Source organism: Narcine bancroftii, chromosome 11 (genome assembly GCF_036971445.1).
Source record: "Narcine bancroftii isolate sNarBan1 chromosome 11, sNarBan1.hap1, whole genome shotgun sequence".
Taxonomy (NCBI): Eukaryota; Metazoa; Chordata; class Chondrichthyes; order Torpediniformes; family Narcinidae; genus Narcine; species Narcine bancroftii.
Window position 1 is genome coordinate 45,727,646 of NC_091479.1, and position 17,248 is coordinate 45,744,893.

At 45.5% G+C, this 17,248-nt stretch overlaps 1 protein-coding gene across 8 annotated transcripts in view; it reads left to right on the forward strand.

Moving 5' to 3' along the window:
• Positions 1-388: 388 nt before the first annotated feature.
• The window catches only part of LOC138745749 (glycogen synthase kinase-3 alpha-like), a 76,198-nt gene continuing 59,338 nt past the window's right edge, over positions 389-17,248 (forward strand). For 2 of the 8 annotated variants that reach the window (XM_069903016.1, XM_069903021.1), the window contains exon 1: positions 398-685. In XM_069903016.1, coding sequence (XP_069759117.1) covers positions 619-685 — 67 coding nt within the window. In that variant the 5' untranslated portion in view covers positions 398-618. Of the gene's footprint in view, positions 686-707; positions 767-17,248 lie in introns of those variants that run through there. The other 6 variants (XM_069903024.1, XM_069903022.1, XM_069903017.1 and 3 more) reach the window with 6 other exon arrangements.

Sequence of the window (17,248 nt, forward strand, 5' to 3'; positions counted from 1 at the left end):
GGCGGGGAGGGGAGGGGGATGAGGGAGAGGGAGGGGGATGGGAGGGGCGGGAGCCCGGAGGGGGCGGGGCAGGTCAAGGAGGGGAGGGGGCGGGGCCAGGCAGGGGTAAGGGGGAGGGTGAAGGGGGAGTTGGAGGGTGAGGGGGAGGCTGGGCAAGGAGGGGAGGGGGAGGGAAGGGGAGGGGGAGGGGAGGTGGGCAGGGGGGGGGAGGTGGGCAGGGGGGGGGAGGTGGGCAGGGGGGGGAGGTGGGCGGGGGGGGAGGAGGGCGGGGGGGGAGGAGGGCGGGGGGGGAGGAGGGCGGGGGGGGAGGAGGGCGGGGGGGGAGGAGGGCGGGGGGGAGGAGGGCAGGGGGGGGAGGAGGGCAAATCCACACTAATTGGGGACTGGAGGTGAAGAAATTCTGGATCCAATTGCACAGTATGTTGTGGCGACCCAGGACTTTGGAGTTTCCTCATCAGCTTTGATGGGAGGATGGTATGGAATGCCAGACTCTAGTCAATAAAGAGCATTCTGATGGATTCACCTTTGTCATCTGGGTGTTTCAGGGTTTTGGCAGAGCCAGTGAAGATGGCATCTGCCATAGGTCTGGTACTGCATTAACCAAATTGGAATTGATCCATGTCGCCCTTTGGACAGGAGATGATGTACTTCAACACCAGCCCCTCAATCCACCCTATCACTGGATGTGAGTGTCACTCGTCAATCATCATTTAGGCAGATTACCCCACTCTTTGGAACTGGTATGTTTGATGCCTATTTGAAACAGGTGGGTGCCACTCCCTGTCGGAGTGAGATGTTGAAGATATCCATGGCCAGTTGGTCAACACAGGTTATCAGTCCTCTGCTGGGTTCTCCATCCAGGCTTGATCCTTTCCTTTGATTCACTCTCCTGAAGGCAGCCCATGTTGTCATTTCGGTTACTGATAGCAGCAGATCATCAAGGGATGTAGGGGGGGAGGGGGCATTTGCGATGGTTCTTCCCTGTACTAGTGGTCATATCAGGTGTAGAAGGCATTGAGTTCATGTGGAGTGAGGCTTTGCCATCTCCCACTGCACCAGATTTGTTTTTGCAGCACTTTATGACATTTACGCCCCTGTCACAGCTGATGGGTATCCTTTGTTGTTTCCATTCTCATGCTGAATCTCCACTACCTGCGAGATGGCTTTCCATGGTTCGTATTGGCTCCTTGTGTATCTGTATCTCCAAACTGTGATTTGGCTCTCAGCAATTTCTGGATATTGTTGTTCATCCAGGATTTCTGGTTGAGAAAACTCCCTGAACAATTTGGTGGGGACACCCTTGTCCACAGCTGATTTGATAAAGTTCGCTATGTTCCTGGTACAGTGATTCAGTTTCTCAGGTGAGTTCTTGAACACGATCCAATCCAGGGACTCGAGGCAGTCCTGCAGCTGGCTTCCCCTCCCGTGACCACCTTCTGGTTGTCCTGATCTAATAAGTGTTGTGAGCAATTTTAGGCCCCATTTCTAAGAGAGGATGTGATGGCCCACAGGTGGTTTACAAGAATGATCCTGGTGATGAGAGGAATAATGTTTGAGGAGCATTTGATGGTTCTGGGCCTGGACTCGCCCGAGTTTAGAACAATGAGACAGGACCTCATTGAAATCTGATGAATAGTGAAAGGGCTGGATAGAGAGGATGTTGCCAGTCGTGGGAGAGTTTAGGATCAGTGGGAACAACCTCAGAATAAAAGGATGTCTGTTTAAAACTGAGATGCAGAAACCTTTTCATCTAGAGCAGTGATTTTCAAACTCCTCCTCCACCCCACCCCCACCCCCCGGATCATATTCTACTTAATCCTTATGCCAGAAGTGCTCTGTTAGTAAGGGATTACTTAAAGTGGGAGGTGAGTGGAAAGAAAGTTTGAAAACCACTGTTTTAAGTGTACCTCATTGACTTGTTCTGTGCGTGGTTTCATAACTCCAGAGGAAATGGGCCAGTGACAATTTTTCTCAGGCAAAATATTTCCTTCACAATTGGGTCCACTGCAGTCTTTCTCAGCCTTTATTCCCATTCATATTCCACTTTAAGCAATCTCTTACTCATTTTTCAACACTCCAAGGAATAAAGTCCCAACCTGTTCAACCTTTCCCTGTAGCTCAACTCCTGAAGACCTGGCAGCATCCTAGTAAATGTTCTCTGCACTCTTTCAATCTTACTAATACTCTCCCTGTAGCTAGGTGACCAGAACTCCACACAATACTCCAAATTTGGCCTGACCATCTACTTATCCAACCTCACCATAACTTCCCAATTCCTATTTTCAATATGTTAATTAATGAAGGCCAAGATGACAAAAGCTGTCTTTAGAACCCTGTCGTCCTGTGACACCACTTTCATGGAATCATGTAACTGTGTTTTATCTCTTGCTGCCGATTGGTATAACTTCTCTGTTCAATTTCATAATGTTGGCTTCTGGACTATTTTATTGTGCCCTTGATCTAGAGCACACATGTCAAACTCTGGCAAGCGGGCCAAATGTGGCCCGCGATATAATTATATTTGGTCCGCAAGATCATTTCAAAAATGTATTAGAGGTGGCCCACCGATGCTGTTTTTTGGTAATGTCACCCCCACCATCCTCCCCCTTCATTGCACATCCTTCCCCATTGTAACACGAGAAATTGTAACACGAGAAGTCTGTCGATGTCATCAGCCGGCAAGCCGGTTGGAACGCTCCCCGCACAACCAGTCACTTCTCCCACCTGTCGAGCGGTGCGGCGGATTGGCGAGCGCCTGTGATTTCCTGTCGGCGCGACGGGCATGGCAGGCTGCGTATGGCCCCTGGGAAGCGCGAGCCCCGCGCGACTGGCACCGGACAACACTTCCACAGCACAAGCGCACTTCTCCCAGTCGCCACGGCCTTCAGCGCTTGCACCCGCGCGGACCCCAGGGACAGCTGGTTTGGCCCTGCACATGAAGAGAGAGATGGTGGCTGTCCGCAAAAGCTGATCGGCAGCGCACTGGGCCTGAATGGGTGGGTAAGCAGGGGTAGGCAGAGGGTGTAGGTGAGGAGTAATGGGCAGGGGAAGTTATGGTGGTGCGAGGGGCAGTTAGAGGGAGGGATGAGTAGAAGGAGGGGTGGATAGGGAAGAGGTAAAAGGGAAGGGGCAGGGCGAGTAGGGGAGGGGTGATTAGAGGGTGAGAGACGGGTAGAGGGAGGAACAGGTTGAGGGGAGAGGCAGTAGAGGGGCGTGTATAGGATGGGGTAGGTAGAGGCAGAGCGAGTGGAGTGAGGGGTGAGTAGAGGTCGGGTAAAGGACTGGTCAGATAGAGAGATGATGGGTCGAGGGTGAATAGAGGCCTCGAGCCTGAGGAGTGAGCAGGAAATGCTGAGTCCTGATGCAGGCCAAAATGGACACAGCATTACATATGTTGAAAGAAGAGAAAACATACAGATGTTGTTGAAAATTTTCAATAAATATTTAGTTCGGCCCTCGACTTAGTCCAAGTTTTTAATTTTGGCCTTCTGTGAATTTGAGTTTGACACCCCTGATCTAGAGAGTAATGGCAGGGCAAAACAATTTTGTTTTCTTTTGTCAGGTCAAATTTTGTCACATTGATCCAAAAACAAGTATTTTCACCATTCCTTCATTTCAGATTCTCTGCAGCTGTGGTATTGTTCCTCACAGTGACGGCATCATGTTTGTCTTGTTTATCCTTTACCCCTCCATCCAGACAGATGTGGTGATCAATGAGTCGACTCCACTCATCCAGCACCACTGCCATTTCTGCAGCTTGGGCTTTTCATCCCACGTATTCAGTTTGTTATTTCCCCTCTTCTTTTTCTCAGCAAAGAGAATCAGGTTTGTTTGATCATCTTTCTGAATCCCAGTGAAAGGTTATCGACCTGAAGGTTTTAACTCCGATTATTTTTCCAGTAGATGACCTGCTGAGTATTTCCAGCATTGAGATTTTATTTTACTTTCTTGGTGTATTACTGAGTACTTTGAATGGGAGAAGAAATGTGGGTTGGGTTTAAGTGGAGAAGTCTAGATCATGGAGTGGATTTAGAAAAATAGACATAAAAGGGGAGGGTGCATGGAAATAGTTAATTCATCTTTTGAAATGTTTTTTGAGCTATGATTGTTTTCTGATGTACGCGCAGTGTTCAGAATTAAAAATTTATTGTGATGAACATGTCAGAAAATTTGTCATATTGTGGCAATAATACAGGTGCAAATATTGATCTAAATTACATTTTAAAAAAAGAAATCCATTTGTGCAAAATGAAGAGTAAGTGAGGGAGTGACTGTGGTTCCTTGTCCATTCAAAAATCTGATGGCAGAGGGGGAGAAGCTGTGTTTGTACCATTGGGTGTTCGTCTTCATGCTCCTGGACCTGTTTCCCTGGTGATCACAGTGTGAAGTACGCCTGGTCTGGGTGGTGAGGGTCCTTGAGGATAGAGGTTGTTTTCTTGAGACTGCCTCTTGGAAAAGTCCTTAATACATGGGCGAAGGATGAAAGGGGAAAAGTTTAGTGGAAACATGAGGGGGAGCTTCTCCACACAAGGTGGTGGGAAAGTGGAACAAGCTGCCAGCTGCATGAGGAAATGTGAGCTCAATGTTAGCAATGAAGAGTTTGGACAAGTTCAGGGATACGAGGGAGATGGAGGGTGATGGACTGGTTGCTGGTCAGTGGGACAAGGCAGAATAAGAGTTTGGCACAGACTAGAAAAGCTGAAGGGCCTGTATCGGTGCTGTTATATTCTGTGAATCCATGGAGTGATGCACTGGGTCATACATCTACAACCCGACAAAACTACCATGGTGCCTGCACAAAAGCACACAATATGCAGCACGTAATGACCAAATGAATCAACTAAATAAATATATGTAGAGGGCCAAGCGGGCACACAGCCCACGTTGTGAACCGTTGGTGACGCAGTTCTCCGACGTCGCGCAATACCATAAAACAGACCACTGGGCACTCACCCATTTAATGGACCACACGTGCACGGTGCTGCATGCCGAGGAACAGCACGTTGATCTGTGGTGTCTTCTACGGGTAGGTACAGGACATTCACAGGGCTTAATTTAAACCTGCTGGTTCCATGGATCGATAGCAAACTCTTAATAATGTCTCACCATGTCTCATTTGGCAGCCTATAATATACCCTCATCCTTCTTATTTTTTCATTTTACCCACACTGCCTCCCTCGATGAGCCCTCCTTTATCTTTCTCTGGATTCTAGCTGTTGTAAGCCAAGAAACATTTTTGTAAATCTTCTCTGCACTCTCTCCATCTATCTATATCCTTCCTTTGACAAATGAGTCCAGAACTGAACACAATACTCCAAACCTGGCCTCACCAATGCCTTCAACAGTCGCAGCATCATTTTCCAGCTGTACTTTATGCTATGATATATGCCATAACCACCCTGTCTACCTGGCAATCCACCTTCAAGGAACTCTGTACCGTAACTCCAAGATCCCTCTGTTCCTCTGCATTCCTCGATGCCCTCCCCTTAACTGCATATGTCTTAGTTTGGTTATTTTTTCTGGAATGCAGCACCTCACACTTGTCGACATTAAATTCCTTCTGCCATCTTTCAGTCCACTTTTCCAAACAAACCAAATCCTGTAATCTAAGAAAACCTTCCTCACCACCACCACTCCCCCTATTTTCATATCATCTGCATATTTGCTTACCCAGTTAACCATCCCATTTCATTCCCTAACCACAGATCGAACATTGCACCCCCTGTAGTGGGCATCTCCACATACTGCTGCAAAAAGCAGTCCTGAACACATTGTATAAACTCTAAGCCATCCTGCCCTCTCACTGACTGTGTTTCCCAATCGATGTTAGGAAAATTGAAATCCCCAAACAACACCACCCTATTCCTACTGCAGATCTCAGCTAATTCCTTGCACATTTGCTCTTCTAATTCTCCCTTCCCATTTCCCAGACTATAATGTACCCCTATAATAGTAACCTCACCCTTCTTATTTTTTAGTTTTACCCACACTGCCTCCCTCGATGAGACCTCCAGTCTCTTGCCTGAGCACCGCTGTAATATCTTCCCTGACAAGTAATGTGGTATATAAAAGAAGTCTGTAAAGTTTGAATAAAGCAGTCTTGTGTTGACTAACATGGGTATGTATATGACTTTAGTAGCTGTACCGAAGTTGCCGCCAGAAATGGTGAGCCCCGAATGCAAAATTCAGCCGAAGCTTGAATCTCCAGTGATCATGGACACAACGACTGCAGCAGCTGCCACCACGGCTGCAGTTAAACCAGGTTCTGCCTATTTCTCCTGGAATTGACTAGACATGAGCTTTTAAATATGGAGGGCCTGGGTGACAGGGATGCATCTAATCTAATGAATGAGATGCTCGTATTAGCAGATGGCCATTCTCATTGTTTACTTTTTGAGACTCTATTCCTGTCCAAACTCCCAGGTCGTGTCGCAATACCAATCGTTAACATGGATTTCTGCCATCCCCATGATGTAGCGTGGGAGGCTGACAGGCTCGATCATACTGCAATGCAATCATCTGCTCACAAACAGCCGCTTTGATCAGTAGATCCATCTCCTGTGTCCTACAAGCCTCCTATATCTGCAGTTCAGTTAAAAAAGGATGAATGCACTGACAGGCGGTGAGAATGGTGTTTTTACCATCGCCAATGGGGAAAAAAGCACATAGATGTGTCCCGCCATTTATCTATTAGAAAAAAGGCAGGAAATGAAAAGAACGGCTGCCAGTTGGGGCCTCGGCATCTGGCACAAGTACCGACTGGCCTATTGTATCTTCAAGACGACGCTAGTAAGTGCAAATATCCAACCAACCTATTTTGAAAAAAAAACATAAATAACAACACTTGGCTCTTCAAGCAGCAAATGGGGCTACAATTCCCTGCTTTAGCAAAGGACGGGTCACGATTGGGAAAGGAGGTGTGACATTCCGTCGGAATTGTGTATTGTCTTCCGTTGCACAGGTCATTTTGGGTGCAAATTTTTTAAGGTCCCATGATTTGCCAGTAGACGTGAAGTGGAGGAAATTGGTCATTCCACCACTTTGAAAACATACCCACTGGTATGCAGCAAAGGGAGAATTTCCTACCTCGGGATGCATACCCCGCACAAAGATGCGTATGCTGTCCTGCTCAATGAATTTCCCACCATTATCTCCTAATTTCAACACCTCCAAAACAGACCAAGGTGTGTCCCATTACATAGACACTTCAGACCTGCCAATTTACGCCAGGGCTCATCATCTTCCAACTGATTCACTGCGGCAGGCAAGGGCAGAGTTTACTGCAAGGGAGATATTAGGCATCATTCAGTGCTTCAACAGTCCTTGGGCATCACCGTTCCACACGGTACCCAAAAAAACAGATGGATTGAGACCCTGCGGCAATTACTGTAGGCTCATTAACTACACCCAACAGATACCCTCTCCCTCATATGCAACATTTTTCTGCCCATCTGCACATTTTCCATGTTTTCTCCAAAGTTGATCTTGTCAAGGGATACAGTCAGATCCTGGTCTATAAGGATGACATTGTTACCCCTTTTGGGCTTTTTGAATTTCTTAAAGATACCATTTGGGCTGAAGAATGCCACTCAAACTTTCTAGCATCTTATAGATGCTTTGGGCAGAGTTCACTTCCATCTACTTGGATGACGTCCTCAAAGCCAGTCAAACTGAACAGGATATAACCAACTGCATTTAGGCTGTCTGTTCCAATGGCTGCAGGAATTCCATCAACCATAGCAAATAACAATTTGGCAAGTCCACCATCGACTTCCTGGGACACAAGATCATGGTCAATGGTGTATTTCCCTTAACCATCAAGGTAGAGGCAGTCTGTGCTTTTCCAACACCTACCACGGTTCAGGGCCTGCAGAAATTCTTGGGCATGAAAAACTTCTTCACCGATTCATTCCAGCAGCTACTGACATTCTTCGACCATGGTTTCCGATCCTCACCACAAAGCACAGGGATGATCCCTGGAGAACAGAGGCAGAGGTTGAGTTTGCAATGCCAAAGATGCTTTAATCAACGCAGCAATGCTCCCCCATCCTAACCCCGACACTTCCTTGACATTTAGTCCTGATGCCTCGAGTACGGCCCTGGGTGTGGTTCTTGAGTAGTACGTCGATGGCCATTGCCAACTCCTCATGTTCTTTTCCTGACATCTTTGGCCATTGGAGATGAAATATCGTGCATTGTATCAAGCCACATGGCACTTCTGATTTGTTTTGGAGGGTCGGCATTTCACTGTGTTCATAGACCACCAGACGCTCGTTTTTGCCTTCAGCAAAATAACGGATCCATGGCCGGCAAGACAGCAGGGTCACTATCATATATTTCAGAATTTACCATGGACGTGCGCTATATTTCTGGTAAAAACAATGCCGTCACGAATATTCTGTCCAGACTGACTGTATATCATATTCAGCGTGACATTGATATTCTGGAATTAGCCAGTGTCTAGACAATGGACCCCGATGTTCAGGCATACAGTACGGCCATTACTAACCTGGACATACAGCAGGGGGCAGCACAACTGGGTGGCCAACCTTACTTCGTGACATGTTTTTGGGCTACACTCGACCAGTGATTCCACCATCTTGGAGGCAACGTCTTTTTGACCAGATACACAGCTTGTCTCATCCATGCATCAGAACATCTGTCAAGCTCATGTCAAATAAATATGTATGACATGGACTGAAAAAATGTGTCGCTCAATGGGTTTGAACATGTACCTCCTGCCAGACTGCCAAAATTCAGTGCCACATTAAGGCACCTCTTCAACCTTTCCCATCGGTACGCAGGCAGTTGGAACACATGCATGTGGACCTGCTTGGACCATTGCCAGTATCTCAAAACATGAGATACATTCTAACAGACGTAGAATGTTTCACACGCTGGCCAGTGGCCGTCCCTTTGCCATCCAGTGACACTGAGACAAAGGCCAGAGCATTCATCTTCAATTGGATGGCTAGATTTGGTTTCCCGACCCACATTTCTTCAGACCGCGGAACAGAATTCACCCACGGTCCAACGGCTTTGTGGATGTTTCCACCGGCAACTGAAGTCCGCACTTAAGGCCCAACTCACCGGTCTCAATTAGGTTGATGAGTTGCCCTGGGTTCTATTGGGAGTGTGCACGGCTCCAAAGGAAGATAGGTCTGCATTGTCCGAAGAGATGGTTTATGGTACGGTCCTTACAGTTTCATGGGACTTTCATTTCACAACCAACTCTGATCTGAACATCCTTCAGCAGCTTCGACATGGTGTCGCGATCAGCAAACCTTTTCCTAACCACTGGCTTGGATCCTCTAAGCAGAATGTTCCCCCACCACTCCTGGATATTGATTTTGTTTTTATCCCAGGAGTTCCGTTACAATGACTGTATGAGGGTCCTTTCCACGTGGTGAAGATAGATGGGGTTCTTTATACTTTGGACATTGGTGGGCATTCACAGCTGTTTAATGTGGACAGACTCAAGCCTGCCCATGTGGATCCCGCTTCACCTCTTCAGTGCCCCAAGCCCAGACGGCGAGGGGGTCCACCTCAGGTGCATGCAGCTGGTGTTTCAGTTTCTGGCGACGGGTTCTGGGTGGGGGTGGGGGGGGTTGGTGTAGCAGCTGTCTAGTGGGCTGAGTGGGCAAGGTTCTTTGGCGGGTGCGTGAAATCATAAGGCAAAGAGCTGGGTACTCATCCATTTAATTGACAACCCTCGCGTGGTGCTGCGTGCCAAAGAATGGAACGCTGATCTGTGGATTCTCTTGCCGGAAGGTGCGGAACATTCACAGGGCTTAATTTAAACCTGTGGTCCCGTGGATCGGCAGCAAACTCATAATAATGTTCCACCTTGACCCATGGAGCCCGGGACAAGCTGTAAATAAAATAAGCCTGTATAGTTTGTATAAAGCAGTCTTTTGTTGACTAACCTGGTGTATGTGTGTTCCTTTAGTAGCTCTATCAAAGTAGCCGCTACATATATAAATATTTTGGATGATTATCCCACTTACAAGATACTTTTCATCCATCTCACACCCTGTGGGAAGAAACTATTCCCCAGCCTGGCAGTCCTGATTTTGATGATGGACGTGGTTAAAGATGCTGAGCACTGCATGGAAATGGTCTTTGTACAATTCCTTGAGCCCTATTTGAACAACACTCCCAGTAATGTCATCGTCAGAAGAAAAGGAGACCCCAGTGATCCTCACAACTCTTTGCATCATTCCTGTCTGATGTTTTACAGCTACTAGACCATCCAATGATGCAGCCAGACAGGAGAATCAACTGCGCTCCTGTGAAATTTCAGGATGAGAGCCGTTGGCCTTGACCTCCTCAGTCTCCTTTGGAAGTGTAGGCACTTCCTGACCAATAAGGAAGTGTGATTGTTTTGTGTATTAATACGTGTGCTGTATGGATGGGAATTTTACGTGATTGTATTGTCTATTCTTGCTCTTTAACAATCTTTAGTGGATAGAAGTAGTCATTGTACTTTAGGATGTACAATCATGTACAGATTATCATTAAATAGCCATTTGGCCCAGATGTCTATTCAGTCCAAGAATACTTTCGATCACAGGCAGATTTTGAACAATAACACCATTCATTCTGCAACAACTGCCGCTTAATTTTGCCAGTTGTTCAATGGCAAGCTATATAGGAAAAACACCATGTCGACTCTTCTACCTTAAAGGAGTAATTATATTCAAATGGGCAGTAGATCAAGAGATGGAGACAGTGAAATCAGACAGAGGTGAGTGGCTGCTTAAATTAGAAACATTCGTGTTCATGCTATAGAGTTTAAGGCTGCCCAGGAGGAATATAATGTGTTTTCTTTAAGATTGTTTACCCTCACCTTGGTGAAGGATGGGGCCAACAGAAATGTTGTTGGAAGGGTTCGAGAATTGATATGGTAGGCCACAGGAGGCTCAAGTTTAGATCCACAGAGCGCATGTGTTCAGCAAAATGGCCACCCAGTCTCTATTTGGACTTGCTGATATCGAGGTCAACTGAGTCAACCATATGTAGGAGATTAAGTTGGATGGGGTGCATGTGAAACACTGCCTCAACTGGAAGGTCTGATTGTGGCCTTGGATGGAGGTGAGAGGATAGGAAGGGACAAGTTTGGCAATTTCTGCGGTTTCAATGGGAAGTGCATCAGGTGGTGGTGGGTGGAGAGGAAAGTGCCGTCGAGGGAGTCACAGAAAGATGTGCCCCTGTGAAAAGAGGATCTGAGTGGAGCAGGTTAGAGGATGGTGCTGAAGTTGGAAGTGTTCAAGGTTAACGAGTCAGATGTGGCAGCTGATGGGTGGTAAGTGAGAAACCTGAGGGATTCTGTCCTTGTTCGGCTGGAGAGGAGGTGGGGTAAGGGCAGAAAGAGAATTGGAGATACGGGTGCAGACTTTATCAAAGACAGTATGGAGAAAACTGCATTTATTGAAGAAATAAGACATTTTGGGTGTCCTGGAGTAGAAGACCTCATCTTGGGACTGTTACAGGCCCAGAGGACCCCAAATCCTAGCAGCAATAGGAAATCACCAAGACAAAGGGATACTTTAACAAATGTTGTTTTTAATTGTCCAGGCCTTCCAGCATTTGAAATGCCTCTGAGGTCCCCCTTATCCTTCTGTACTCCAACTAGTACAGTCGAAGAGTCGACAATTGTTCCTCATACACTAACCCTTTCATTCCTGATATCATTCCAGTAAATCATCTCTGGCCTTCTCCAACACCAGCACATCTTTTCTCAAATGCGGCACCCAAAACTCTAATTCTGATTGAATGGAAAGGCACTTCTCCAACGACACAAACACAACAGTTAAATTATATTATGTTTTGTTGATATTTACAAAAAATTATTGAAGAGTCAATTAATAATTTTCAAAAGATGCCGGGTCCCTTTTTTGGACTATTATCATAACCTGAAGTTGCTGTGTTACGAGACCAGAGGATCCCAAAACACAGCAGCAATAGATATTCACCAAGACAAATGGTGACTAAAACAAAAGCTGATATTAATTATCTTTAAACATGAACACGATTTACACTTTAACTTATCACTATTTTAATACTTTAACTTAATTTACTTAACTTACCCCCCTTCTAATTCTAAGTGCACATGTGTGTAATGTGTGTGTAAGTTCAGAAAAGTTCTTTGGTTCACAGTCCAATCTCACTTCTCATTCCTCCAAGTCCACTTGTTGCAGTCCATTCATATACTGTGCACATAATTGAACATATATAAAGTTCACCAGGCTTTGGTGCTCGAAAGGTAAATGATTACCACTCAGGAAGGTTCTTGTTGGTTTTCGGAGAGAGGTGTGTTGTTCAGGGAAGTATTACGGTGTTTTTAACTCAACGTACTGTCAGAAATAAAACTTCTCACACATGAGTCTCTTTAAAACTGATGACACGACAAGCTTTATTTACAAGTCTGCAGAGTTGGACTCAACTGGCTTCTCACCAGTTAAGCCCCGATACATACAGTGCATTGATTTTTATACCCTTATTGTTTGCCCTTCCCCTTCTTATTAATACTGTTTTAATTGGTTAGTATTGCAAAAGCATTCTAAGTATAACTGCATTTTTAATTATCACGTTCGTTACGTACGCTGCGAACTCTACATACACTAAATTCTGTTTCTCACCCTTCTTATCAATCTTTTGTCTCCTGCATGTCTCTCACTATGACCATGAAAAGATATGTGTAAAAAAAACATATCCAGCTGAACCTTTTGTCCTTGGCTGCTAGTAAGCTCCCTGTCCGTTCTGGCTTCCCTTTTTATGATTAATCATCACATTTTAACTTAAGCCATTTTAACCTAAATTCTCTATATATAACAATCCACCCCTTTCTCTCTTTAAAATGTGTGTATTATATATATATGAATGGGGATTTTAACTCGGGGAAGAGAAACGTTTCATGATAAATTAATCTCGTGTTGAAGTAAAATTCTAACGGGGTCTCCCAGTCCCCCTGGTTGCATAGCCTGTTGGACCATGGAAATCACCAGGCTGCGTAGACAGGGAATAATACAGGGCAAAACAAGTAGGAGGAATAAAATACCTCCGATGACCCACAATAAGGTACGCCACCAGGTTCCTCCAAACCATTTGTCTATCTAATTTAATTTTGCAAAAGGATGTGAGGTTTGAACCGGTACATGGGACAAAGTACGAATATTATCAGCGATTTTTCGAATGGCTTGGCCATTATCATCAATCTGTAAGCAGCAGTTAGTCAAATTAAGCTTTCCACATACACCTCCTTCTGTGGCTAGGAGATAGTCTAGGGCCAGACGGTTCTGATACATAGCAGAGCGCATTTGACCTTGCTGGGATGCAAGTAATTGCAGGGCTAGAGCTGTTTGATTTGTAACAATTTCAAGGACTGCTTGCAAGCGAATAATGCGATTTAACATATAAATAGGAGTACGATAACCCCAGGATCCATCTTGAGCCCATGTAGCGGGACCATAATATTGAATTATGCGTTCTGGAGGCCAATCATCTCCCCATTGTCCCAAATGTACCGTGCTAGAGCGGGGCTGACGGTGTAATGTATCAAAAACCTTCACTCCTAATTTATGACCGTGATCGTGGGGTAGGAGGAAAAATTCTGGGAGGATTATTCCTAGGAAACAAGTTCCACTCCACTGTGAGGGAAGACGAGTATAAGCTTTATTACCACATACCCAGAATAATCCATTTGGGGATACTCCATACCCCCTTTCCCGAACTCTTTTAAGAACAGGGTTTGACTGGTATGGTCCTGTGATGGTGGAACTGGTACAATTCCAAAACTGAATACTGCTATTAGACAGGGGTAGGCAATTAGTTTTAAAAACAGTGGATAAGAACCAAGTCAGGGGTTTAGGAAACCAAGTGAAAATACCAGGCGAAATGCGAATCCATACAGCCTTGCAGGGACTTTTTCCTACTGGGTATTTGCCGGTTCGTGAGAGACAATAAAAACCAGAGGGGACGTTAGAGAGAGACCAAGTTTCTCTTGATCTCGTTCGGTTAGTTGTCCATATTCGGGAAATCATGGTCAATGAATTGAGGGACTCCACCCACCAAGGCCATTGCTCTGACATCCGTGGACCCCCGCAGACCCAACAATTGGTTACATTAAAAGTTCCTGCAATTTTAGTTGCAAGATCTACAAAAAGGTTATCTCCCCCAACTGCATGACCGAAACTTTCATGGTTATTTGGATGGACTCGAACTAAGTCCGGCTGTCTTAAAGGGGCAGGCACTTTCGAGTGTGGAGTGGAACTTTTCATTGGAATAGTACGCTGGTGTATGCAAAACCAGAGTCCATCAGGGCATGGTGGGCCTGAGTCACCCTTCCAACTGTTAAGAGGGAAAGGAGTGGTATTAGGAATCTGTATATAATGACCCATATTATTTCCTTCTTTTTCCACACAAGGGGTATATGGATGTTGGGTGGTATATTCTGCCCAGCATTTCTCAGGAACTGAGGTATGGGAAATAAAATTACCCTCCTTTCTTCCCCAAATGTGGTCCTGAAACAGGACCACTGTGTCTCTGCATTTCTTACATTTCACACCTGATAAAGACATAGGCAAACTAAGAAAAATCAAAGAACATAACAATAACATTGTGAATCAAGTCTTTCTGCGAAATCGCAAGGTAAGAGGTTTTTCTCCAGGAACACAAGTCCAATCTGAGTTCGTATCAGGGTCCTGAGGCGCCTCTACAGGTCCCTTAAATCTGGATGCGTGCGTCCACCCCTTCTCTCTTGTTCGTGCTGCAGCCTCTGTAGTTAAGAGAACTTGGTATGGACCTTCCCACTGGGGCTGGAATTTTTCAGTTTTCCAGGTCTTGATGAGGATCCAATCTCCTGGTTCCACTTTGTGTAAAGAAAAGTCTAGAGGCGGTGTTTGTGCCAATAGTCCTCTCTTTCGTAAATCTGTAAGAGAGCGTGACAGTGCCTGTAAATAGTTCCTAACAAATATATCCCCTTCCCCCAAGGTGGGACACCCCTCAACTGTACTCCAGAAGGGAAGCCCAAACATCATTTCATAAGGGGACAATCCTACATCTTTTCGTGGGGCAGTACGAATTCTCAATAAAGCCAGGGGCAGACACTTTATCCAAGGCATTTTAGTTTCCACCATTAATTTTGTCAATTGCATTTTTAGGGTTCCATTCATACGTTCAACCCTCCCTGAGCTTTGTGGATGCCAAGGGGTATGCAATTTCCAAGAGACCTGTAATGCATTACAAATCAATTGCTGGATTTTTGAAGAAAAATGTGGACCCCTGTCTGAGTCTATAGAATCCATTATACCATATCTGGGGATTATCTGTTCTAGGAGGAGGCGAGCTATTGTAGAGGCTGTAGCATTTATTGTTGGGAAGGCTTCCACCCATCGGGTAAAGTGATCTATTATCACCAACAGATACTTCCATCTTTGGACTTGAGGTAACTCTGTGAAGTCGATCTGGATACGTTGAAAAGGGCGTATGGCTAATGGTTGACCTCCCATGGTCCCTGTCCTCATTACCTTCTTATTAATTTTTGTGCATAGGTGACAATTCTGCACCTCCTGTTGGGCCAAGGTGTAGATTCCCTTACACACATATTCTCGAAGCACTGTGTCACATAAGGCTTGGGTGCCCCAGTGGCTCTGATGATGCAGGTGTTTTAAAATATTGCGAGTTATTTCTTTATTTAGAACCATTCTTCCATCTGGTGTCTTCCATGTTCCATCAGGCAGCTGGCTTGCGCCCAGCTGAGCCATGTCCTTTTCTTCCTTAGCAGTGAAAATGGGAGCCTTCTTTATGCCTTGTCTTATTGGGATTAAGGTCAGCAAACGGACTTCTTGTTGCATGGCTGCCCTTTTGGCTTCTTCATTAGCCAGTCTGTTTCCAATTGCTGTCGGGGTATCTCCCCTTTGATGGCTTGGTATGTAGACCACTGCTATTTCCTGGGGTAATGTCAAGGCTTCTAAAGTCAGAGTAATCATCTGTTCGTGTGCCAATTCCTTTCCTCTTGATGTAATTAGACCACGCTCCTTCCAGATCTTACCAAAGGTATGCACTACCCCGTATGCGTATTTGGAATCAGTGTAAATCGTTCCAATTTTCTTTTCCAGTATTCTGAGGGCTCTCTGCAAGGCATATAGTTCACAGGATTGTGCTGACCAGCTTCCAGGTAGTCTCGTGGATCCTACTACTTTCCAAGTATTTCCTTCTATTATAGCATACCCACTTCTTCTCATTCCGTCAACACATCTAGCGGAGCCGTCAATGTAGAATTCATATCCTTCTCCCAGCGGAGTATCGCAAAGGTCTTCTCGGGTCTTGGTCTGAAGATCTGTCAACTCGACACAGTCGTGCTCCACCTCTCTCTCTGTTTCACTGCCGTATAAAAACTGAGCTGGGTTGCAGCTATTAATCTTTGCAAACTGTAGATCTTCTCCGACCATTAAAATGGTTTCATACTTTAATATGCGAGAATCAGTCAGCCATCGATGGGCAGTTTGTGTTAATAAAACACTCACAGAATGGGAGGTGTACACAGTCATCTTTCCTCCAAAAGTATGTTTACGTACTTCCTCTACCAACAGAGCAGCAGCCGCTACTCCCTGGATACACGTCGGCCATCCGCGAGACACTGGGTCCATCATTTTGGAAAGGAAAGCCACTGGGTGTCGCTGACCGCCTTTTTCCTGTGTTAAAACTCCCACAGCTGTTCCTTGGTTATGAGTGACAAATAGCTGGAAGGGCTGTTTTAAAGAGGGCAGAGTGAGTACTGGGGCTCGTGTCAGGCGATGCTTCAAGTCCTCGAACCATCCCTCCTCCTCCTGGGTCCATTTCAATGGATATTCATTTTCATTTGTCAATTTTTCATACATAAACTTCACCAAAGCTGAGTAGTCCTCTATCCATAACCTACAGTAACCTAAGAGTCCCAGGAATTGTCTTATTTCCTTCTTATTACGGGGTAACGGCATTCTAGTGATTCCCGCAATCTGTTCAGGGGTAATCCGTTTCTGTCCTTTACTTATCTGGTGTCCCAGATATACCACAGTTCTCTCAACGAACTGTAACTTGTTCCTGGACACCCGTAGACCCTTTTTCCCCAGATAATTCAAGAGTCTAATTGTATCTCCCCTCATTTCTTGTTCCTTGGGTCCTGATAATAGTAAATCGTCCACATACTGCATTAGTTGGGAATCATCAGATTGTGGATAGTCCACCAGGATTTGTTCTAGCATTTGTC